Source organism: Macrotis lagotis, chromosome 1 (genome assembly GCF_037893015.1).
Source record: "Macrotis lagotis isolate mMagLag1 chromosome 1, bilby.v1.9.chrom.fasta, whole genome shotgun sequence".
Lineage (NCBI taxonomy): Eukaryota > Metazoa > Chordata > Mammalia > Peramelemorphia > Peramelidae > Macrotis > Macrotis lagotis.
In genome coordinates, this window is record NC_133658.1 from 326,675,555 (window position 1) to 326,700,457 (window position 24,903).

General features: G+C 36.0%; 2 protein-coding genes across 9 annotated transcripts in view; both read left to right on the forward strand.

The window, feature by feature from the left end:
• Positions 1-10,424, forward strand: part of SCAI (suppressor of cancer cell invasion) — a 214,596-nt gene extending 204,172 nt beyond the window's left edge. For 3 of the 6 annotated variants that reach the window (XM_074211586.1, XM_074211584.1, XM_074211589.1), the window contains one exon: positions 523-10,420. In XM_074211586.1, the coding sequence (XP_074067687.1) occupies positions 523-672 (150 nt within the window). In that variant the 3' untranslated portion in view covers positions 673-10,420. Of the gene's footprint in view, positions 1-522 lie in introns of all 6 variants that reach the window. The other 3 variants (XM_074211588.1, XM_074211587.1, XM_074211585.1) reach the window with 3 other exon arrangements.
• Positions 10,425-12,720: 2,296 nt separating this feature from the next.
• The window catches only part of GOLGA1 (golgin A1), a 59,077-nt gene continuing 46,894 nt past the window's right edge, over positions 12,721-24,903 (forward strand). Inside the window, exons 1-6 of one of the 3 annotated variants that reach the window (XM_074211591.1) lie at positions 12,721-12,845; positions 14,672-14,987; positions 16,838-16,928; positions 21,288-21,362; positions 22,489-22,586; positions 24,754-24,786. In XM_074211591.1, the coding sequence (XP_074067692.1) occupies positions 14,853-14,987; positions 16,838-16,928; positions 21,288-21,362; positions 22,489-22,586; positions 24,754-24,786 (432 nt within the window). In that variant the 5' untranslated portion in view covers positions 12,721-12,845; positions 14,672-14,852. Of the gene's footprint in view, positions 12,846-13,325; positions 13,404-14,671; positions 14,988-16,837; positions 16,929-21,287; positions 21,363-22,488; positions 22,587-24,753; positions 24,787-24,903 lie in introns of those variants that run through there. The other 2 variants (XM_074211593.1, XM_074211592.1) reach the window with 2 other exon arrangements.

Genomic DNA, 24,903 nt, shown 5'->3' on the forward strand with positions numbered 1-24,903 from the left:
GAATCTAAGAATCTCCATGATCTAACCCAATCTTCAATTTCTAGTCTTACCACTTCTTACTACTACTTTCTTGTACTACATACAACCAAACTGCTCTGTTCAAATTCTCCCCTTCCTTCAAGAGCTTGCTGCAGCCTCTTCATGAATCCCTGTAGCACTAGAAACTACACTTAATGGCATTTAATAATATTCTTCAATGTGTTATTATTTGGGTACTTGTCATACTTCCCCTATTAAATTATTAACACCTTGAAGAGAGAAATGTTCATCTTTATCTCTTTTGGTGCCTAGTTAAATAGTAGAGGCAGAAAAGTTCTTAAATGAATGCATGCATGAATAAATAATAGGTATCAGTAATGTTTACTAGTATATATATATATATATATACATATGTATATATATATATATGAACATGAGAGACATTTTATTGTCCCAGTTCTGAAATGTAGTCATTTATATTAATTTTTGAATATGATCTCTCTTTATTAGACCATAAAATTTTATTCCTTCTCCTTTGTCTAGCAGGAAACCCGAAATTATCCAGAAACATATCCTCAATTGCCAAGGGATGAAACAGTTGAAAACCCTCATCTTCAGAAGCACATTTTGGAGCTGGCTTCCATCCTGGATGTGCGAAATGTGTTCTTTGAGAATACTATAGATGACTATTAATTGAACTCTTGTTGAAACTGTGTTTCATTAGCCACAGATTTTAAATGGTGCAGTTTTTTAATGTGATGATACATAGTGGCATTAAATTTTTATTTTTAAATTTAGGACCACCATTTTACAGACAATTCAAAATAATATTCTTCTGACAGATAGGGTAACTTTTGTAATCTAATCTTTGCGATCTTTTAAAAGCTAGAATAACCCTGAAAGTTTTGTTGCTGTTGTTGTTGTTATTTAGGGGTCGAAGATTCCCAGCTCCAACAACTGGTCTTAAATTCAAACACATAATCAGTGACCACTCTCACCCAGAGAAGAATAAATCATTTATTTTTGTATTATGAGAAAAATCCAACAGTGATATTTTATCCTGAAAAGTCTTGATTTGGAAAAATATAGAATTGTTCACAAAGATGAAACCAATCAACTTAGACCAATACTACAAAAAACAAAAGCATAGCCCTTCCATAACACTTGTTTTCCTCTCAATATTATTATTTAAATAGGTAAAAAAGGTTGATTCTTTGAGTTTGTATGAATTTGTCTTCTTTAATCATTCACTTTTGAAATATCATCAGATTTTTGAGGTTCCCTGCAGAATGACTTGCTGCTGAGTTTGAATTTTTCTTGAAAATTTGAGGTGGTACATGACAATGTATTAGAATTATATGTATCTTTTTCTGTCAACACATGTATGATTATGTGTTATTATCTAGCTCTTTACCATATTGCCAGTCATCTAAAAATACTTAAATCTGAATAACAAACCCTCTCTAATTAAATGTCTTGGTTATTGACTGCATAGGCCATTGACATCAACGGAAAATTGTTAAACTCTTTAACTAGCAGGACCAAATTTGTAAACCCAATTTTTATCTGTGATATCTCTATTACAAGGGTGCAAATAGAAAAAGATTCAAGTTTTAATTATGTCTGTGCCCAACTTTAAATCTGAGTAGTTTCAAATATAGAGCTCTCATTACTTTTGGAGAAAGGGAAGAAAGGAGAAGAACCTGAAGAGAGAATATTAATGTTGGGTATATATGGGATCTTTTGTATCTACTTAAGCTTTTTTTTTTTTGTGAGGGGGGAGATGCCTAAAGAAAGTTTGGTCTCCTTTTGTTGGCCTGTTAAATTTTCTATTAGCACCAGCACGGAATCAATCTTTTTTTTCCCCCTCACTGGGATTGAATGGAGCTATCCTTTTATATTCTTTTGCTTGTTTTATATTCTGAATTTAAACATATATGACAGAAAGTCTTTTAGCCAAATTACCTATTAAAATCTTTATGTGGCTAGACCTATGTGCTAGCTCCCTTAGCCTAGAAAAAAAACAGATCAAGTGATTGCTTATGCCCTAAAGGAATATTTATATTGGTCTTATTCACCCTGTTTAGAGCCATGCCACAGTTTGTTAGTGTTAATCTGTTTTAGATTCCTCAGAGAGTAATTCTATTTGCTGGTTTCTTCTCTGAAATGTCAATAATAGCTATAAAAATTGAGCATTTTAAAATGTATAAAAATGAATTATTTTGAAGAAAGAATTCAGTGTTTAGTGGATCCTTTTTCTACTCTGATAAGGATGAATTTTCTCAGTAATTGATTCCATTTTTGTAATGCTTTTTTCTTGGCATTATGAACTTAGGAACAGGATGGCATTGGTCCCTTGAACTCAATTCAGTGATTTTTTTTAAAAAAATTTTGAGACACAAATGTTTTGAGTGTATATCCCATATTAGCACGGTTTGAAAGATAACTTAGAGCAGGATTTTACTCAGCCAAGAGCCTGGACTTCAAGGGTCAATGCCAATGATTAATTTTGAAGTAAATCATAAAATCTGATTTGTATCTCAAAAGTCATTTAGTCCAACCCATTGCTGAAAAAGAATTTTCTCTACAATGTCTCCTGCAAGTAGTGATATGAACTTTACTTGAAGACCTTTGGTGACACTGAACCAACTACCTCCTGAGGCAATGCAGGCAACTTTTGGACTTCTTTTAATGTTAGAAAGTATCCCTTTATATGAAGCCTAAATCTATTTCTACAACTTCTGTTTGAAGCTCCTACTTATATCCTGTTGAGTTGGGCAGAACAAAACTAAACCCTTGAAGACTGGCCATCAGGTACCCCTAAGAAGTGTCTTCTCCAAGCTAAACGTTACTCAGATACTCATTCTGGAATACTCTATCCTCTTATCATTCTAGTTAACCCTTCTCTAGCTGTCCTCCAATCTGTCAATATCCTTCATAAAATGTGGTGCCTGGAACTCAGTACATGCATACTGATGAGGACCGAGCACGTTGTTCTGTATACTATGCTTCTTTTAAAGCAATCCAAAGATTGCAACTTTTTTTTTTGTTTGCCATGTTATGCTGTGGACTCACATTGAGCTTTCAGTCAATTCTCCCAGACCTTAATTTTCTCTTCTTTAAAGTGGAATTGTACTAGGTGCTCTCTGAGGTCTCTTTCACAACTATAATTCTAAGGCATTAGTTACTCATTTCAAAAGAGAGTGATTTTCTTAGCAAATATTTTTAAATGCCTACATAATACCTTTCATGCTCCAGAAGCAGTCCAAGCCCCAGTTGTGCTAGAAATCTCTACACAGGGTCAATAATCAAGCAATAAGGACTCCTTTGTCTAGACATGTTTGTTCTAACTGATGCACAGTTGTGCTCCTTGGGTTAAAGTAGGCTTTGCTTCTTTATAGCAGTTATGTTTTCTCTTGGTAATTGTTCTGAACAGGATCTAGAGAAGAATCATGTAAAGAATAGAAACCACCTAAAAACTACAAAATCAGGGTTCCACAAAACAAATTTCAAGCACAACAGTTTTATTAGTACTAATTTTCATAAAAATTACAGTAATGATATTTGTATAGTATTTTCAATTAATTGGTAATTACATTTTTTATCCTCATATCTCTGAGGCAAATAAGATATGTATTATTCCTGCTTTCCAAGTAAAGAAAGTGGACCCCAGAGTCTTTGATACTCATTTAAAACCACAAACATAGTTAGTGACAGAGCTTGGACATAGTTAAATCCAAAGCCTAGGTCATCCTATCACTCCAGCATTTTTTCACTAGACCACACACTTATATAAAGTCTTTTTTGAAAAAAGAATTTTTTTTAGCAGTTTTTAGCTGTGGCACTTGCTTTAAAACGTGAAGGTTTTTTTTGTCAAATTGCACAAAACATTGTCTTATTCAAAAACAGTTGTGTAAAATTGAGAAAATGAAAATTCAGCACATATGTACAACTTTTTTTTTTACTTAGGATTAAAATGACATACTTAAAATTGTATGGATTTATTTTTTAGCAGGGCTATGTTTCTTTTTAAATTGTATTTCCTAAAATGAAGGGATACTTCTAAGAACTTAAAATTAAAAATTGAAAAAGCACAGTTCATCTGACCTTTTTATACCTTCCATACCATTTTATCAAGTTGAAACATTTAAAGACTACAGATGTAAAATACCCTGCTGTCCTGAGTCCCACCAGTTTCTCTCATAGGATTCCTTTCTCGTTTTCTTATAATTTAATTGCCTGAAATAGATAACAATTATGCTATATTTGTGTGGCACTAAAGGAAGGAGCACAACTGGGTTGTAATAGGTCCTTTGGTCAGTAGTTGAACTTTCTCAACCAGATCCTTCTTGGCATACATGTGCCCCTGCCAGTTATGCTCTGCTTATTATCAGTTAGTTATTTTCTGCCTAGTTGATTGTCCTTAAAGAGTAAGTTATTGTATTGACTGTTCTTTGTGGGAGAACTGGCACCAAAGTTGTATGCAGTCAACACTGATCAGAATGAGATGTGTTCTTTTCAATTCAACAGAAATTTTTAAAACACCTACTCTGTGTAGTTCATCTCAGTTCCAGGATTTGAAAACATAAGTACAAGACAGCAATAGCTGGAGATGCGTGGCCATTACTCCAACAACAGATGTAGGGTAAACTCAAGTTATTTTGACTTTGAGTTGAATGATACTAGGGCTTTCCTATTAGTTGGTTATGGCATGTTGAGTGTTTGTATGTGTGTGTATGTGTGCGTATGCATTCACATGTTGGGAAAGTAAGCAGTATCCTTTTGAAGGACTGTGGTTCTATGGTTGCCTTTATTTATTTTAAATCCTTTTTATTGTAATGGTATATACGTATATATATATATATATATTTTTGTGATGCTTGATGCAATCTTGTGTGTGTACATGTATGTATATGTGTATATATTTGTAAATACATTGGTATGAAATGATACAGTATGTGTATATTATATACAACATGGCTATTGTGACATGAATTTATTTTCGTTCATTGAGGACATTAGAGTGGCATCATTCATGCTGTTCTCATAAAGGCTGTGGCTATATCCCTTTCAGGAGTCTCTATTTTTGAGGGGCTTGTGTTTGGGTCAATAATTTGGGAATTCAAATTCGAACCTGACAATCTCAGAAAGAGAGCCAGTCTTTCACAGTTTGGAAATCATCAGAAATGCTCATTTGAGTTGTTGATAAAATTTGTGAAATAAATCTATGGAAACTCAGACTATGAAATGAAGATTCACATTTTAAATGGGGGTACTTGCCTATTAGTCTCATTTCTTGATCTGAAATAGGGTTTAACTGTTCTTATTAGATGATCCATTAGTGACTAATTTGGGAAGTGTAGATACCATAAAGCAAAATAAATAGATGAATATGAAAGGTCACCTGTCATTTAAAAAAAGGAAACTTATTTCCCAACTGCACTGAAACTTGATATTGGATTTTTTTTTCTTCATTCCTGTGGTTTATTTTACCTGTGTGCATCTTTGTGAGGCAGGGAAAAGGGCATTTGCTATCTTCAGGCTTCAACTCTACTGAGGTAGCCCTAGGAATAAGCGCTTAAGGTAGGTGAGTTGCAGTTTCATCAGTTTCTCTTTGTTGTCTTCTGTACCTGCAGCAGTTGGGTATTGACATCTTGACATTTTTCATGTCCTGATTAGAGGAAAAATAGCAGTTGAGTACCAATTTTAATTTTATGTTAGGAGTGTAGGTGAAGCAATGACAGTCTCCAATGATTAGGGGAAAAAAAATCAATGCAAAAATTGGTTTCTCTGTGAAGCCATTTAGTACCTTCATTGGAAGACAAGCTGGGAGTCCCCCCCAGGTTCCCCTAATATTAGGAATACAGTATCCTCTATACTTCTGCTTGTAACCATCAGGAACTGAAGAGGACAAGAATAGGACTTGAGGAAGAATAATGAATAGCTTTGTAGGCTTAGACCACAATATTTTAGACCATGCAGTATTAGTTGGGCATGCAGTGTCGAATAATTTGGAAAATACCACCATCTTTAGATAACATATATATTTTCATGAAATAGTTTATGAGATGGTCAATATTTGTTTTACATTTAGGTTGCTTTTACCACAGAAATTAGACTAGTAATTTTTGCAAAATAAAACATCAATCAACATCCTTTTCTTAATTGAAATAAAATTTGTTTCCCAAATTGTCATTCTTGATTTTTTTTTGCTGTACTAAAAGAACAGCCAAGATTTTGTAACATTTTTAGTTACAGAATAATTGAAAGTGTTTTTTTCTTAATAAGGGGATTTCAGGATTTGACATACCAACAAATACATGCAAGTGTCTAACTCATATTTTCTTTCTGTAAGAAAAAGTACATCATTATAATTGGATGCCAGAAAAGGGGGTGTCATGTTATTTAGCTTCATGAAAACATATCTTTCAGTATAGATTTTAGTTTAAGGACAGTAGCTACAAAAATAATGGGTAGATAGGATGATAATTCCTATTGTGATATACTCCTTGGTCCAAAAGTTGGAAAGTCAATTCTTATTTTTTGCTTTTAGTAGAGCACAGATTTAAAATCTCTACCCTAGAAAAGTGTCTTTCCTTTCTTATAGTTTTCTTTACATTTAAAAATCGGTTCTTTATAAATGTAGGGTACCATCTCCATTTCCTCCCAAATACTGCGACACTTCTTTTATTTTCACCAGTTCTCTCTGAAATTGACTTAAAAACCTGAAAATCATGTCTTCTGACCTTTTGGGTTTTGTATTACATAAAACTATTGTAGGATGGGAAGGCTATGTGTGTGCATGTGTGTAGGTAAATAAAATGTCACCTACTGAGTAGGAAGGAAAAGAGTAATAAGAAAAAGTATAGGCAAAATATCTTTAGGAAAATAAAAATGTTTGAAATTAAGTAGGACTGATTTTGGGCATTACTGAAACATTTTCTTTGAAACTATATTTGAAACATGCTTATAGTTTTATCATGATTATTTTTTCATTTCTAAATTGTATGTTGCTGAATTTATTGGTGTTTCCATTTCTACTTGACATATTACCTGAACACTTGATTGAAATATTTTAAAATTTCATATATGTTTTCTTTTATTTTATAAGTATTGACATTTTAAAAACATAATTTTTGCATAGTAAACTTTTCCTATTGATATGATTACATCATATCTATTGTAAAAATCAAATGCAGTTCTTTAAAGCTATTTTTCATGTGGGGACTAATTTTAATTTGGGAATTTTTTCTTCATTTACTGGACATGGTTGATATTCTGAGATCAATAACTGGTCTTACACAAAAAGAGAAAGACATTGGGGATTTTTGAGACCAAACTCATGAATGAAAATTAATAATTAGGTCCCTTAAGGTACTATATTATTTTGGAGGGTTGGGGAAATGGAGTTGGGATTATATTACACTTAACAGCTAGTGACTAAGGCTGGATTTGAATTCAAGTCCTATCTCCAGGGCCAGTGTTCTATCCACTGCATCACCTACCTACCCCATGATATACAATTTTCAAAGTGAGAACTTAAGAAAAAATTTAGGCCTTGTTCTTGGAAGATAGGTCTTAAACAATTAGTTCTTATTCATCATACTATTTTCCATTTACTTTTAGGTTCTTCTTCTTTCCCAGTGATGGAATACTTAAGAAATGTCAATGCTAGGTTCTATATATCTTAGACCTTCTTAAACATATTAATATATCTGACCAGCATTTAAAAATGCAAACTTGATAACCCCAAAGAGAAAATCCTGAATAGAAAAGACCATTTTGTCAAAATAAATAAATTTACCCAATATGTCTTCCACCTTTTCTTCCTTAAGAGTATATAAAAGGAATTGTAAAAAGATAGCCTATGGTTTTCCTTTTAGTCTGTTTTAGGGAGAGATAATAAGAAACAATATCAGAGATTAGGATAGGAAGAAAGTAGGATTTTTCTTTTTCCTGATTCTAAAAACTTTGTTTTTGACTTTTTTTTTATATTGTCATTGCATAGACTTGATTATTTATGCTTCTGATGTAGTATTTTATAACTTTTTTTTGCAAGGTTTTTTTACACTGACCTGTATATATATATATTCTTTATAGGGTCATTAGATTTTCCTGGCAGGTTTTCTAGGTACTGTATGTTTCCATAGAACTTGCCATTTTGCAGTTATCCATTTTGAAGAGAAAGAATAACTTACACTTGTACCTGTAATACTTTGAGGTTTATGAAGCACTTTCTTCCTCTAGGAAGTAAGTAATGTAGTCATTAAGTCCGTTTTACATATAAGAGAACAGGATCAGAAATTTTTAAAGCTGAGGTAGAAAGACCTTAAGTAATGGGGAACATAGACTCTGAAAACATTTTTGTTCTTTTCTCCTCCGACTATTTATTTCACCATTTTAGGGAGCTCTCTCTTAAGTAATGTTTATCAGTGTAGACGTGTTTCTGCTTTGCATTTTATAGTCTTAAAAGAGTCGAGTTGCATCAATGAAAGACTAAACAACTGATGTAAATTTATTCAAAATATATGAGATAGGTCTTAAATCCAAGCATTCCTCATTCTGAATCCAAGTCTTAATCATCTTGACAGGATTTTCATAGTCTAAATCTTTATATTTCCATTGCAGACAAGTGAAGTTGTCACATGCACTTGGGTTATCTACCTTCATCTTGGTGATTGGATCTAATCAGTTGTCTTGAACCTAATGTTTTAAGTAACCAGGAATAGTTTGAACTATGGATTATGGCAAATTCAGGTACTGTTAATTATCATCCCTTATATTTGCATAGTACTTTATGGTTTCGGGACTAATTTCATATATATTTTCATTTGAATCCCACAACAACCCTATTGAAGTAAAGTAGGGCAAATATCCATATTTTTGAAGTAAGGAAATAAATTCAGAGATAAAATTTTAAGATCACAAATGTAAAAAGTGACATAACAAGGGATTGAACACTGGTCATTTGACTCTAGGTTCAGTGTTCTTTATAGTACATAGGAGTCTATAGAATAACTGAATGAGATTTTACTTCATTCATGAAAAACTTATTAAAGCTCAAGACAGCCATGACTAAAACTATAGATCATCTGGTTTTCATGGAAATTATTGTGAACTTTTTTTACATACTGTGGTTATTAGGCTGTAATACACTTTTGTTTATATATATAAAATTATATTTGGAAATCATGATAACTTGATTTCTAGTGATATGACTTTTTTTTTTACTGTGGCAAATACTTGTCTATAACTGAAATGTTACTGAATTGTGAAACAAATTATAAGATTATACATCTGTATATCTTTTTAGGAGCTCTCCAGAAGACTGAAGCACAAAAATTTTATGTTTCTTTTCTAAGTGCTGCAAGTCTGTAGTGCATACGATGTAACTTTAAATGTAAGAACCTACTTAGTATTCTCATTCTCTGTAAACTTTGCATTGTCTTGTTTGCTCATTTGTGTTAAAACTTAAGGGATGATGCGTTTTTTAAATGACTTGAAAATCAAGCCCATCAACTTAGTCCTATCTGATAGCAATTATTTGAATACATTCATTTCACAATGTGTTGTCAGTAGATTCAATTTTGAGGAAATATTTGCCACCATGAGAAAATGTTGCTTTGTTAGTACCAGTTCATACATTTAACATGAAAATCTTATACCTTACATTTGTGATATTGTATAGGCCTTGTCTGTTGTTGCATCTCAATTGCTTAAGCCATACTCTTAACAAATGTTTCCAGTTTGTTTCATCCCATCAGATAAAATTTTCTAGCTCTTGAGTCTGTTGTTATTGCTATTTTGTAATCTGTGCTTCGCTCCTTTCACCACTGTATTTCAGTAAATAAATTCAAAAGTAAACACTGTGATTCTGCAGAGCTAATCCATGTCTTTCCTGGACTTTGTTTTTTTTTTTTGAAAAGTGCCTGACTGTCATATTCAGGCTTGAAAAAAAAGCTAAGTATTGTACTGTTTAGAGTGCAATGAATAACAAGATTATGGAGGGTTGATTTTTGCTGTCAGTGTACTAAAGCTATTTTTCTCATTGATAATTGTTCTCTAGGAATGTGACTACCTTCATCATTTGTGAACTCTTATTGTACATGAATTTTGTATCTGGAATCCACACGTATATTATATGTACTATCAATATAAAATAAACATATTTGCTTAAAGTGGTGGTACTTTATCTGTGTTGAAGACATCATGGTTCTAAGCTTCTCACTTAATTCAATTGCTTGAAAAGATCTGTAATTTCATTTCTAGTAGTTTCTCTCAACTGAGAGATCATACCCCAACATATATATATATATGTATATATACATATATATATACATGCACACATATTTTTACATATATATTAATATATGGTTTCATAAATTGCTGTAGTCAAAAAAACATCATTCCTTGGTGGGCACTTTTCTTAATGTGATGCTTAGCACTTAGCTAGCTGAGGCCCAGTGTCATGACAACAGAAATGGCATCCTTTGCTAGACTGATATCCCAAAATTATAAACATGGGGTTTGTTTTTTTTAGAATTTTTCAAGGTAGTGAGGTTAAGTGGCTTGCCCAAGCTAGGTAATTATTAAGTGTCTGAGGCCAGATTTTAACTCAAGTACTCCTGACTCCAAGGCCGGTGCTCTATTCACTGTACCACCTAGCCGCCCCAAATTATAAACATGTTTTGAGCTTCCATTCTGTAGGTGTAGCTTTCAAGAACCTAGAGTTACAGTTTATTCCTTTCCCATTCCCCATTAAAAAAATAGTAATAAAAGAGGGACTTTGAGGGATAATGGAATCTCTAGAGTCATTCATGACCTAACCTCTGCTCAATTTCTTTTTTTTGTTTGTTTGTTTTTTAGGTTTTTGCAAGGCAAATGGGGTCAAATGGCTTGCCCAAGGCCACACAGCTAGATAATTATTAAGTGTCTGAGACCAGATTTGAACCCAGGTACTCCTGACTCCAGGGCTGGTGCTTTATCCACTACGCCACCTAGCCGCCCCTGCTCAATTTCTTATTTGTAAAATGGGGGATAATTAGCAACTACTTCAGGGAGTTGTATCAAAGTAAAATGCTTTGCAAATCTCACAGTGTCATAGAAATGTTATATATCTCATAAGATTGAAAGCTTTTTAATCTTTGATTCTGAAGTGCTGAATACAGTGCATGGGATATAGTTAGTAAATATTTGAGTTGATTGCTCTCTCTTCACAGTAATTGGATATTATTTGTGTCAAGAGCTCAGGTTATCACCTCAGGCCTTAAGAGTTAAACAATAGTATTTTTTTTTAGATTTTCTTTTGCAAGGCAATGGGGTTAAGTGGCTTGTCCAAGGCCACACAGCTAGGCAGTTATTAAGTGTCTGAGGCTGCAATTGAACTCTGGCACTCCTGACTCCAGGGCCGGCGCTCATCCACTACACCACCTAGCTGCCTGGACCCCATAGTATTTATGTATTTTATTGATATCTTTAAACTTTTATTTGGTTCTTGGTTTTTATATCATTTTCTCTTGTGAAGAATTCCTTCATCCCTCAACCAAGGACCAGCCTATCAACTGGCTTTGACAAGCATGCAAGAATGAGGAGGGGCATTTTCTCATCTCCTGCAGGTTGCATTGAAATGTGGGTTATTACAGTTATATAATCCTAGGGCTTTTTGTTCTTTCTGTTAATAATGACTTTTAGTCATCAATGGTTTGGCTTGTTCTGCTTGCTTCACTTATTCAGCTAGAGTTCTTCAAATTTATTTCTATTTAATTGCAGTGTATTTCATCGTTATCTTGAGACATCACCTTCATTTTCAAAAATACCAGTCCCAGGGGCGGCTAGGTGGTGTAGTGGATAGAGCGCCGGCCCTGGAGTCAGGAGGACCTAAGTTCAAATCCGGCCTCAGACACTTAATAACTGCCTAGCTGTGTGGCCTTGGGCAAGCCACTTAACCCTATTGCCTTGCAAAAAAATTAAAAAAAAAAGTTAGGATGGTGGGTCCTGTTTCAAGAATTTAGCAGGGGTGGCTAGGTGGCACAGTGGATAGAGCATCGGCCCTGGAGCCAGGAGTACCTGAGTTCAAATCCAGCCTCAGACACTTAATAATTACTTAGCTGTGTGGCCTTGGGCAAGCCACTTAACCCCATTGCCTCGAAAAAACCTAAAGAGAAAAAAATAAAAATAAACGTATCTGTCCCAGGTATCTAACTAGAGACCCAACCGTGCCCATAAGAAATAGGAGGAAGAAGGTAGTTGGACAAAGTCAACCAACACAGTGATGGTTTCCGCGCCGTTTCCAGGTATTTTCCCGGATAAGGCCAAGGAATTCCCCCACAAGCGCTGGCTCCGGGGTGCCGGCCCGAGCTTTCACAACTATTAGGCCATTTTCCGCATGGGAAAGCTGAGGCAAAGCGCCAGGTGTCCGCGTCCACAGGAAGGCGTCCCGGCCTCTCCTTTCCTTTCCTCCGGGGCACCTCCCCCGAGCCCGGGCGCCGAGGTCCCACCCGCCGACGTGGCCCAGCCCGCGCGCCTGCGCACGTGCCGCGTCGCCGAACCGGGCACGTCCTCGTTTAACAGCCGTCGCCGGCCCCGCGCCTCGGCCGAGTCCCTCGCCGCCCGGCCGGAAAAAAGGGGACGAGAGGACGACAAGACACCCCGCTGAGGCGGCGGCCGGGCCGCGGCGCACGCGCGGAGCCCGCGGGTCACTTCCGGCGCCGCTGGCTGCGCTTCCGGGTCGGGGCTGCCGTCGCCTCGGAGGTGCTGCTGACGCCTCCGCCGGGGCGCTGGGAACTGGATTCCGGAAGTTGCCGCGGCCGCCGCCCCCCACCTCTCCTCAGAGACGGGGGCTCCGGCCGAGTCGGCGCCGGCCACAGGTGCGCGGGCCCGGAGTAGGCGCTCCCCGTCAGGCCGGGGCCCGCGGCAAGCGGCCGAGCCCAGGGGCTGGCCCCGAGCTGTGGCGCCCCGGAGGGGGGTGTCTGCCCGCGGGTCTGGAAGGACCCCCCCCCCCAGAGCCGGGAGAGCCGGCCGCAGCCGCCCCCCGACTCGCCCCAGTCTCCCAGTCTGTAGCATGGCGGGCGCGGGGCGGGCCGGGCGGAGCGGAGGGCGCGGACAGCCCTCGCCCCTCGGCGGGGGGCCCAGGTCAGCCCTGCCCCGGCCGAGACCCCGAGGCGGCGGCTTGTCCTTGTGGGACTCCGCCGGGGCCCGGCCTGCCTGGCCCCCGGGAAGGCGGGATTAGGCGAGGAGGCCTCTTCCGGTGGGTAAGGCCCCTGGGCCCCCGCAGTGCCCCGCCCGGGGCCCCGGGGCATGCCGAAGGAATGAGCCCGGGGGGGAGCCCGGCCGCGGCCCGCCCCGCAGGGAGGCCGCTTCGTAGTTGGCCTTTCCCCTTGTCTTCTCAAAGTTTGAGGAGAATTAGGAGCACCGGATGTTGAATCGTAAGCGCTAGCCTTGACTCTGAATCTTGTGCTTACCGGCAGTGTGGCTTTGGACGGCAGTCTCTTTACCTTTAAAAATGAGGATTTGGGTCCTGATGAACCATTCTATCCCTAAGTTCTATGACCTTGTGAAAAATAAAGTTAATATTTTTTGATCCGACAGAAGCACTAGGCATATCAGTACAGAAATATGAAATGGGACAGTACAAAAATGTTGTGCTCCTTTGTATTTTTCCTCTAACTTAAAATTAGTAGAGGAAACATCAAATGTATTTTGTCTTTGCCTTCTTCACCCAGAACAGAATGCTGATTTTAAGTCTGGTAGATAATTAGGTGAGTGGGTGATTCAAAATAGTCAAAGAGAGTGGATTGTAAAGTCTTGCCATGTTTCTTGAATGTAAATGAATAGTGGGTGGTAAGAAAGATCATTTTCATATTTGTGTCATGTTCTCAGAACAAAGTCTGGCAATAATAATCCTCACACACAAGACAGGTGATGATTAGAACTCAGTATTGATATTCTGCAGACAAGTGGGAAGGAAGACATTTGAATCTGAAGTGTTGTATGAATATACTACCTCTGCCACAGGAATAAAAAGGGGAGTTTGAGGTAATCGTTATCAGATTACTTCAGGAGGAAAAACAATCATATAGTTGGCAGCATTCATTGAAAATGTATATGGAGTTCTGATGCCTGAATTAGATTGCTTACCTCTGGGGACACCAGTCTCAAATGAAGGAACAGCTCATTAAAAACTATTCAGAGCTTTTGTACATGCCTCAAATAATCTCTTAGCTCTCTGTTCCTCCCCTTCACCACCGAACTAAAAATATATAGTGGGGCGGCTAGGTGGCGTAGTGGATAAAGCACCGGCCCTGGAGTCAGGAGTACCTGGGTTCAAATCTGGTCTCAGACACTTAGTAATTACCTAGCTGTGTGACCTTGGGCAAGCCACTTAACCCCATTTGCCTTGCAAAAAAAAAAAACCTAAAAAAAAAGAAAATATGTAGTTAAATTATATATTGCTTCTTAAACCTGGTTATCTTTAGTTTTATACCTTGAATAACTTGAATAAATGATTGATGTATTACAGCTTTTTTGGTTGCCTAAGTAGTTTCATCCATTTATATTTGTTAATTTCATAATATTAACTACATTCTATTAATTATCTATCTAAAATCTTGAAGTTCAAACCTATCCTCACATACAAACCCTCCAAAAAAGATGTCCACAATTCTGAACTCTTTCTTTTTTTTGCTTTGTATAGATCTTGTGATGTCTTGAACCCTTGGAGGGTTTTGGAAATTCATCAGGTTTAAATGGAAATTTTGACTGCTGGAGCTTCTTGATGGCCCTTCAGTAATTCAACAGTAGATTTTAGGGCATCATTGCTTTGGATTAGTGGGGATTTGGGGGAAGAAGTCAACGAGGTTAGCCCACTGTGAAAAATGTTTGCCAAGCTTAAAAAGAAGATTGCAGAGGAGGCTGCCATTGCACCACGGCCAGGAGGAGCTGCAAGAATCCCAAGGTCTATCAGCAAGGAGTCAGTTGCTTCTGTGGGAGCTGACTCAGGAGATGACTTTGTAAGTAAACTTTTCCTTGCTTTGGTTACTCTGCACGACCCATGGGTATAGTCTTATAGATATTCTTGATGCTTCAAAGCATTGTTTTGAGAAAGGTTTTCTTTTGATCTGTTTTTTTAAATTGAATTTCGTAATTTTAGCCACATAAAGCGTGCCTTTTTTTTCTTATTCTGGTATTTTTCTTAGTTTTAAGCATATCATCCTCTTTTAGGTTTAATGTTAGGGAAAACTGCCTAACAGGACCAAAATTGGAATGGTTTACCTTGGGAGGTAATAGGAGCCTCCTCCCAGATGGTTATAAATAAAAGGTTGGATGTCCACTTTTTCAGAATCATTTTGAGGGAATTTTGGGTAAGTTACTATTTGGACTAGATAATCTGTGAAGTCTCTCCCAATTTTGAGATTCCCTATGTTCTCCATATTCTTCTTGGACTCTGAAAAATGTGTTTCCCTGGCTCTTATTTCCTTAGGTATATCATTTTGAAAATCACTGATTATCTTTTGTGAATACTGAGCATTGTGATATGAGAGATAGACTGGGTATATTATTAACTTTGTCTATCTATGCTGAATTCTTTCTCTTTGAAGTGCTAAGCTTGTCAGTTGTGACTTTAGTGGAAAAGACTAAATTGGCACATTTCTTTAGTCTTAAAACTAATTTGTAGTTTAAAACACTAGGAAAGTAAGAAGTCAGTATACTTAAGGATTGCAAAGTTCCTTTGTTGAGGTATTGAAGCAGTCTTTCAAGTCAGATGACTTCCTATTTTTATACCATCTGAATCCTGGGTCAAATTACAAGGCAGTGGTTGTTATTGTACATCATAGGTATACATCAACAGGTCTAGATCTGAGTTTGCAGTGGCCACTAGGTATAACAGGAAATACAAGTACATTTGTGCATTGAGCAAGAGGATATAGAGTTACCAGTACTAACACTCTGGCAATAGACCTATTTTTCCTTGATGCTAGATTGCAGCAAGAGCAGTCTTTTCTAATAAATCAAGACTAAGACTTTTTTTTTAAGAAAAGACTTAAGACTTTTTGTAACAAAAAAACCTCATATTTAAAAACTGTACTTTTGGGGAAATAATTTTTCTTTGGAGCTCTTGACTTATATCTGCCCCATTAATTATATATCCAACAGAATTATTCAATAACAGCAGTAAAGTTCCCCATATCTGTACCTAATCTGAGTTATTGGGTAAAGTTAATTCAGACTTAAGAATTTCTGTCAATATCATTGATATTTTCTTAGTTGTAGACCTAGTCTTTTCTCCTTATTTAAGTAGATACAGTGCCTTCAGAAAAAGGTATTAAGTAATTAACTTTTGGAATTGTTGCTGTGAATAAATATTGTGGTTCTGCCATTTTTATTTAAGATCTTAAATAAGTTCATTTATTCATATTGCTTACCTGTCAAACATGAGAGGGCTGAGACTATATGATCTCAGGGCTCCCACTTATCACAAATATTCTGTTAGTCTATGAGTTTACAGTGGATTTCTTCTAAGCAATCTGTATTCTAAGAAAGAGTCAGATATCTGAGTGAATCTTCTAAAAGAGACATTCAAACTCCTATTATTTATTCACAAACCCTTTCTGTGATCTATAAAGTAGATGAACTCAGTGTTATTTCCACTTTACAAGCAGGAAAAACAGGCCCAGAGAAGCCAAGGGACTCTGCTAAAGTCACACAGTTAACAGCATAGCCCTGTCTTAAGTAGATTTGTCTGAACTTCTGGTTCAGTGTTTGCTTCTCAGTTATTTGGAAATTGTTCCTCATTTGACTTTCCAGAAATCTTTAAACAGTATTTTTCAGAGATAATTTACAGTTCTTTATAACTTGATAGGCTTCTGATGGAAGCAGTTCTCGAGAAGACCTTTCATCCCAGCTATTTAGAAGAAATGAACACATAAGAAAACTAGAAGCCAAACTTTCTGGTAGGTACTTGTAAAAAAATAAACCCAACATGCCTTTGGCTTAAAAAGACAAAAAATTTAAACTTTGTTATAATTTGGTTTATAACTGAGTTAGAAGCTTGTCTTCACAGGGCTTAATTTATCCATCAGATTATCTATTTCTTTTCTAAATGAAAAAGAGAGACATTTTGAAAACAAATTGTTCTCTCAGGGCCGATTATTTTAATCACTCAAAAAGTTCTACCTACTTTAAAAAAAAACTTTTGGTTTGGATTTGTGATCTCATAGATGTGGGGATAATCCCACTGTAGAAACAAATTCCCTCCTACTCATCTGTATTTTTTTAAGCATTTTTTTCAAATTTATTTAAGGCAGTGGGGCTAAGTAATTTGGCTGAGGTCACACAACTAGGTAATTATTAAGTGTCTGAAGCTGGATTTGAACTCAAGTCCTCCTCACTTCATGGTCAGTGTTCATTGTGGCCATCTAGCTGCCCTCCTCTGATGTACAGTGACAGCTCATCTGTAAATTATAGTCTTAGAGCTCCCTAGACTCTAATCTAAGAGATTAAATGACTTGCCAGGGTCTCACAGCTAATATGAGTGGGGAAAAAAAGGTTATGAATCTAGATTTTTCTTGCTACAGATGGTGTCACTCTGTCTACTAAGCCACATGGGGCTTCTAGATGCATGCAATGGAGTTTGACCTTTTGTTTGAGATTTAGGAAGTGAGCATATTACCAATTTCATCTTTATTCTGTATTGTAGTACTTGCACTGGAATAGCTGAAGGGCAAGAAACTTTTTTTTTTTGAGTTGGTATCTCTTTTTTAATTTTTTAAAAAAAATTTAAAATGTATTTAGTTATTTTGAATTTTACAATTTTTCCCCCCAATCTCACTTCCCTCCCCCGACCCTCCACAGAAGGCACTTAGTTAGTCTTTACATTGTTTCCATGGTATACATTGATCTAAGTTGAATGTGATGAGAGAGAAATCAAATCACAAGAACCATTTAAAGCAAAACTGATTTTGATTTGAGTTCAGGCCAAGTCATGGACTATGTGTCATCCCTTTGATGAGGACCAGCCCAGATGAATGCCTTGAAGCTAATTATCAAAATATTGCCCACCTGGGGATGAAGCTTTTGACTCATAGCAGTTTATGAAATCTTCTAAGGCTTGGGGGAATTACAATATGTAACAGTGGAAGGAGCACCCAAATTAGTAAAACCAAGAATCACTGAAATAAGTGCAGCTTTAATTAAATCTGTACAGTGTGCTCTTCCCCGAATGTTTATATACCAACGCTGATTTTTTTTTTGGTAAGGTAAGGGGTTAAGTGACTTGCCCAAGGTAACACAGCTAGGTAATTAAATATCAGGTCTAATTTGAATTCAGGTCCTCCCGACTCCAGGGCTGTCCATCCACAGCACCACCTAGCTGCCCCTAAAACTGATTTTTTTTTTTAAGATTTTTCAAGGCAGTGGAGTTAAGTGGCTTGCCCAAGGCCACATGGCTACGTAATTATTAAGTGTCTGAGGTCGGATTTGAACCCAGGTCCTCCTGACTCCAAGGCCAGTGCTCTATTCACTGCGCCACCTAGCCACCCCATTAAAACTGATTTTCTTAAAACTAAGTAAGCATAAATGGTCACCAAATTTTTATTTTACATTTTTATTTTATTAAAGCTCTGAAAGTTTTCTTTTTCTAAGTTATTGAGCTTAGATAGATAGCTTCTATTATTTAGCCACTATAGAGAACACTGTAGAGAACATGTACCACCTGAATTACATATATTAGTAGTTATTATTTTATGTGAATAGGGATGGTCTGGACATTTAATTTTTGAGGCTCTTTCTGCATTTTTGTGACTTTCTGACTAGGAGGAAATAATTGATATCCTTGTATTCTATTTGCTATAAATTTTATACTCTGACTTGAATTTTTTCTTCTTAGGTTAAAAGCAAAATTACTTAGTATACATTTTAAAGATGAAAAAGCTAAGTCAACCTTTACTGGTTCAGTGGTTTATTGTCATGGAAGACATGGCATTATAATGTTCTTGTAAGATTAAATATGCCCTTTTGCCTAAGGTAACTCGAAAAACAGGTAGTAGAAAAGAAAGCAGTAAGGCAAGAAAAAGGAATAATAAACCTTCTGCACAAGAAAGGAAAGGAAATATTTAAAATTGCACTTGGGAATTTCTTAACAAAAATTTTGGGTTCAGTATAGTTTTCCTTGCTATTAGGGAATATTTTTGTATTGTATTGATGACTATGCAACTTTGTAATGTATTTCCAGTGGTAGTATTTATACCAGTTTTAGTTTCCATTGATATTTTTCTTACACCAATACTTTTCTGACTATAGCTATTATTAATGTTTGTTTGGAAGTTAAAGAGTTTTTCAGTACTTCCTTTACTTTCTCAGTCCAGTAAGGCATAATTTCTTTCTGGTGATTAGTGTCTTGTACTATTATAAGTGCAGATCAGTGCTATTAAAGACTTAATTTCTTTGGATATTCTAGGAATATCTCCTTTGGCTTGTGTTTTTTTGTGCTTTCAGTCTTAGGCATTTACTTAATACTCTTTTTGTTAAGATTTCAGGGGCAAAATTGTTGAACTCATTAATAGGTTTTCAGTGAATTCATTTATGTCATTATAATTAAAGCTATCTTCTATTAAAGACTTAACTAGTATACTTTTATCTTGAAATGAAAGTAGTCAGCCCTAGTTTCTAGAAAGCTGTTTTAAAAAATTCCAAGGGGCAGTTAGGTGGAGCAGTGAATAGAGTAATCAACCCTGGAGTCAGGAGGACCTGAGTTCAAATTCTGACTCAGACACATGTGGCCTTGGGCAAGTCACAACGCCACTGCCTTGTAAAAACTAAAAAAAAAAAAACAAATCCTAAGCTGTGATGAGTCTAATCAATTGAAAAATCAGTGTGGACCCAATAAAGAAATCATGAATTTGTTGTTCAAAGACTATCCTAGCTGAGTATAAAGAGGCTCATCACTTCAAATTTTGACCTGTATGTGATAAATATTTTTAGCTTTTATCTACTAAGGCATGGAAGAGTTCCGTTTATGTTAGTGGAAGAAATACGCACATTAATGAAATCACCAAGCATTTTAATTTTGAAATGGGCCATACTTTAATGGTATAATATAGGATAAAGATGGAGTCAATAGGTGAAAAGGGAATGTACTAGGAGAAAGGGAAAGGAGAGGTAAAATGGGCTAAGAAATTTCATGTAAAAGAGTCAAGAAAAAACTTTAGCGATGGAGTGGAAGGCAGGGGGAAGATGAGGGAGAATGAGTTGAGCCCTCATTCTCATCAGAAATGACTCAGAGATGGGGCGGCTAGGTGGCACAATGGATAGAGTACTAGCCCTGGAGTCAGAAGTACCTGAGTTCAGATCCGGCCTCAGACACTTAATAGTTACCTAGCTGTGTGGCCTTGGGCAAGCCACTTAACCCCATTGCCTTGCAAAAATTTAAAAAAAAATGACTCAGAGAGGATATGACATAGACACTCGATAGGGTATGGAAATCTAGCTTATGCTAGAGCAAAAAGATGAGGAAAGGGACAGAAGAAGCGGGGAAGAGGTGGGGGGGTTGTACGTGATAGAAGAGAGGAAAGATCATGGGAGAGGGTAGTCAGATACAACACACTTCTTATTAAAAAAAAATAGGCTATATTTTATATTTTGTTAAATTTAGAATGTTTCCTGCCTTCCTCCCCCCTCCCTGGAAAAAAAAAAAACCTCCAGAAAATTGGAAAGAGAAATTTAGTGTTCAACATAGATTTTATAAGAATAATTTACCTGTTGAAGGATTTCTAGGTTTTATTGCAGAGGCTGGGAAATGAATAAACTTCACTGAGAATCCAAGTTTATACCCTTGTATATGACAAGGGTTGATCAGATTCTATTGAGCTAAGAGCTTCACAGTCCTGCAATATTAAGTATTTATATTCTGAGGTCAAAGTGGCATGCTGTTACCTGAGCCAGAATGTTAGCCTCATGTATTTGCCTTGAAAGACTGTAAAAGTGTGGAGTTTAAATGTGATATTTAATGAGTTGCCAACTATTCTATTTTTATAGCCAAAAAGATTAAATGGGCTCAAGAAGTTTGAAATGAAGTATTTTAGTAGGAGAGCATGATAATTAGAGCTTATTCTACTTCTCCAAACAGGATCTCCTGTTTGCATTCACTGTTTTGTTTGTTTGTGTTACTCATTGTTAAAGAGAAGCTCTCTGCCTAGTTTTCTTTAAAAGAAATGGTTCTCAATTTCAGAGAATGAGCATTTTTCAACTCTTTTTTATTTCCTTTCCTAATATTTCTCCATTCCTGGTGTGTATATCTCCCTTCCTTACCCAAGAGTATGCTGAACAGGTGCGAGACTTGCAGAAGATGAAAGAGAAGCTTGAAGTTGCATTAGAAAAACACCAGGATTGTACGTATTCTTCTCCCATTTTTTTCCAGTTGGTTAAGGATAAAGGTTTGTTTTGAATATGCTGAATTTTCTTCCCTTTAAAAATTGAAATCTTTGTAAGTAATATAACCAACAATATATTTGGTACTTTTAACCACAGATATGTCTTTTTTTAGATATAAAGGTAATTTACATTTATGTTGAATAGATGAAGTTGATTGTTGTTGTCTTCCCTGGGCCAGTTTTCTTGGTGTATTAAAATCTAAAGTTGATTATTAGCTTCCTTCAGTTGTTTTTGTGAGTCTAAGGAAATCTGACTTTCAGTCTTGGCTGCTTTAGTGACTTGCTAATTATTAGCATAGGAGTCTCTGATGGTTATAATAGTAATAATAGATTGTTTATATAGATAAATATAGACCGTGTTTATAAGTAATTGCATTAACATAGTCCAATTCAGTTCCAGCTTCCATGATGTTGTTGTTATATGCCCACCTTTCTGTAGATGAACAACATGAAATCAGTTCATTTTGGTCCTGAAATATACCCACTTTTTAAATAAAGAATCTCTGGTAACAACTGCCATGAGATGTTGTTTTAAGTTTTACAAAATTCCTTACAGGGACCCTCTAACTAAATTGTATAGGGATTATTATAGCTGGTTTTACCAATGAGGAAAGTTTGCCTGAAAGGGGCTTTATGTGACTTGTTCAAGTAATGACAGAGTCTTTTGGACCCAGGTCTATATATTCCAAGTCCTGTGAACTAATGGTCTTCCTTCTAACAAGACAATATAAAATGTGCCTAGATTAATGAAAGCAAATATTTTTTAAGACTTTGGGGCATTGTAAAAGAGAGATGCAGAGTGAAATATAATATTAGTCTGTTATTTTAGTGCAATTTATGCTTTTTTTAAATACCTCCAGTGCCCGCCAGGGGGAATAAAAATCTATACACCTGAACATTACTAAGCCCAGGAGATCATGTTTATAAATTATTAGCATAGTATAACATGTGTTAAAATAGTCCACTTCAGTTCCAGCTTCCATGATCTTTTTGTGATGTGCCCTCCTTTCTATAGATGAATAACAAAGTTAGTTCAGGTTGGCCTTGAAATATTCTCACATTTTACAAAATACTCTGTTAACAGCTTCCATGAGGAAATTTCAAGAGCAGAATGAAGCACACCAAGCCAACAAAGCCAAAATGGCAGAAGGAATGGCTTTGGCATTAACTAAAAAGGACCAGGTAATACATTCATGACTTAAGCTCACCCAAAATATTTTTTTTGTTTAGTAGCATTACAGAATTATAACAAATGTTTTTATGATTGCTAAAGATAAAAGGAATTGTACTATTATGCAGATTCTGTCATTTGAATTTGGGGTTGGGGAGCTAGTAAAAAAAACAACATTAAAAAAACAAACAAACCTGATTTTAGTAATGAAATATGTACCAGGGTCTAAAAGACCAATAAGATTCTTCCATCTCCAGCTACAGGTTTATGGAGTGGAGAAAGAAAATACTACCCTAGTAGTATCCTCACTTATCTGGAGGTCAGACTTTTCATTTTGCTGGTGAGATGAGTATTTTTTTTGTACTTCTAAAACTTGAAAGTAAGCAATTTATATAGTTTCTATAAACACAAGCAGTAGAATAACTACAGTTCACTTGTTTAGGAAAAGCCTTTGAGTCGTTATTCAATATTTAGTGATTCATTGTACACAGAATTCTAATGACCTTGGTAGATTAAAAAGGGAAAAATATAAGGCAGACACACTGGCAAAAAAGAGTAGTAGCCATCAGCTTTGTGGTAAGGGAGGAGGCAAAGTATTTTATTATTACCTTTTATTGAAATTATGTATTATTAGAATGACAACTTGGAGTCATTAAAGAAAGATTAAATTATGAGGATTGTGGATTTTTTTCAATTTTGAAGTTTCAGAAAGTTCTTCACATGTAATTATTTCATCAGATTCTCATAATAACCTTTGGGGGCAGGTGCCACAAGTATAATTATTTCTGTTTTACAAATTAGAATGCTGAAGTTTGAAGAAGGTTAAGGGAGTTAATTACCCCTGGTCACAGTATATTTTGTTTAAGTAAGTAAAGAGACAAGAACAGATTAAAAATTTTAAAGTTGTGACTATTAAAATGATCAGCTTTAGTCTTTTGAACAGTTTATTTTGGTAATTTTTTTTATTACTGATATCTGAGTAAGTTACAATAGTATTTTTTTAGAGGTGGTGGTATTTTGGAGTGTAGTGGGGAGGTTACAATCATGGGCCATTGGGACACAATATTACCATTAGCTAATGTAATTGTTGTTAAGTTTGCTTCTCAAAAAATCTTTTTAAGATGGTTAGTGGGGATTTTTTTAAGTTTGATTCTCTGTAAATAACTAATAAATAGTACTTTTAAGGTTTCAGAGTACTTTACAAATATTATCTCATTTTAGCTTCACAACAACCCTGGGAGGTAGATACTGTTATTGTCCTCCTTTTAACAGATGAGGAATCTGAGGCAGATAGAATAAGTTTTAGCTAGTAGGTGTTGAGACTGGATTTGAACTCAGGCCTTCCTGACTCCAGGTCCAGCCTTCTATCCAACAGAGCCAAAATGGCAGAAATGGAATGGCTTTGGCATTAGCTAAGAAGGATCAGGTAATGTCTACATGGCTTAAGTTCAACCAAAATATTTGTTACATTTGTAATGTTACAGAATTATAACAAATCTTTTTTATGATTGCTAAAGATAAAAGGAATTGTGCTATTATGTTACCTGTATTATAACTTTTTACTTCCTGCTCTTAGCATCTATTTGGCAAAGTAAAAAGAGGACCTAAAAATTGTAACATGAACATAGCTAATAGGGAACGATTGATTTAACTTTTTTTTCTGATCTTCTCTAGAGTATGAAATGATGATATGATTCACCTTCATTCATTTGACTTATGCTAAGTGGGTACAGGCAAACCCAGTACAACATTTCTCTCTGACTAATATATGATTGCAATGGAATTATAGCATAATTAAACCCCATGTGAAATTCTGTTGTAAATTGTTACAGCTACTATAATTATTAAAATGCTATTTTTTTAGGTTAACTATTCCCATATCCCAGCAATAATGTTCTACCTAATTTCATGTTTCAGCAAATCTTTTATTAAGTGAGATATGTCTTTCTAGAATTAAGTGCTGTACTTTTGCTTTGGTAGCAGTTGCTGGTTAAAAATCTATATCCTTACCCTTTTGCAAACTTTCATAAGTTCATTTTGCTAATTCATTTAGAACTTATTGCTTTCTTGGCAGTAAGCCAAGTTAAGTGTTTTGTAATAGGATTTTTTTCTCAAAATCTTAGCATTGCTATCCTTTAAAACTATTGTCATTTTTGTGGTCTTCTTGTCTTTTTTTAGGAATGGGGAGAGAAGTTGACTCAACTTGAAAAAGTGAGTTGTGCTTATATTTTAGAGTTAGATGTTTGTCTCTTTGGATTTGAGAAATTTGTTCTTTGGCTTGCAACAAATAAGTCACCCCAAAATTGAGTCTTTTTTTGTTTGTTTTTT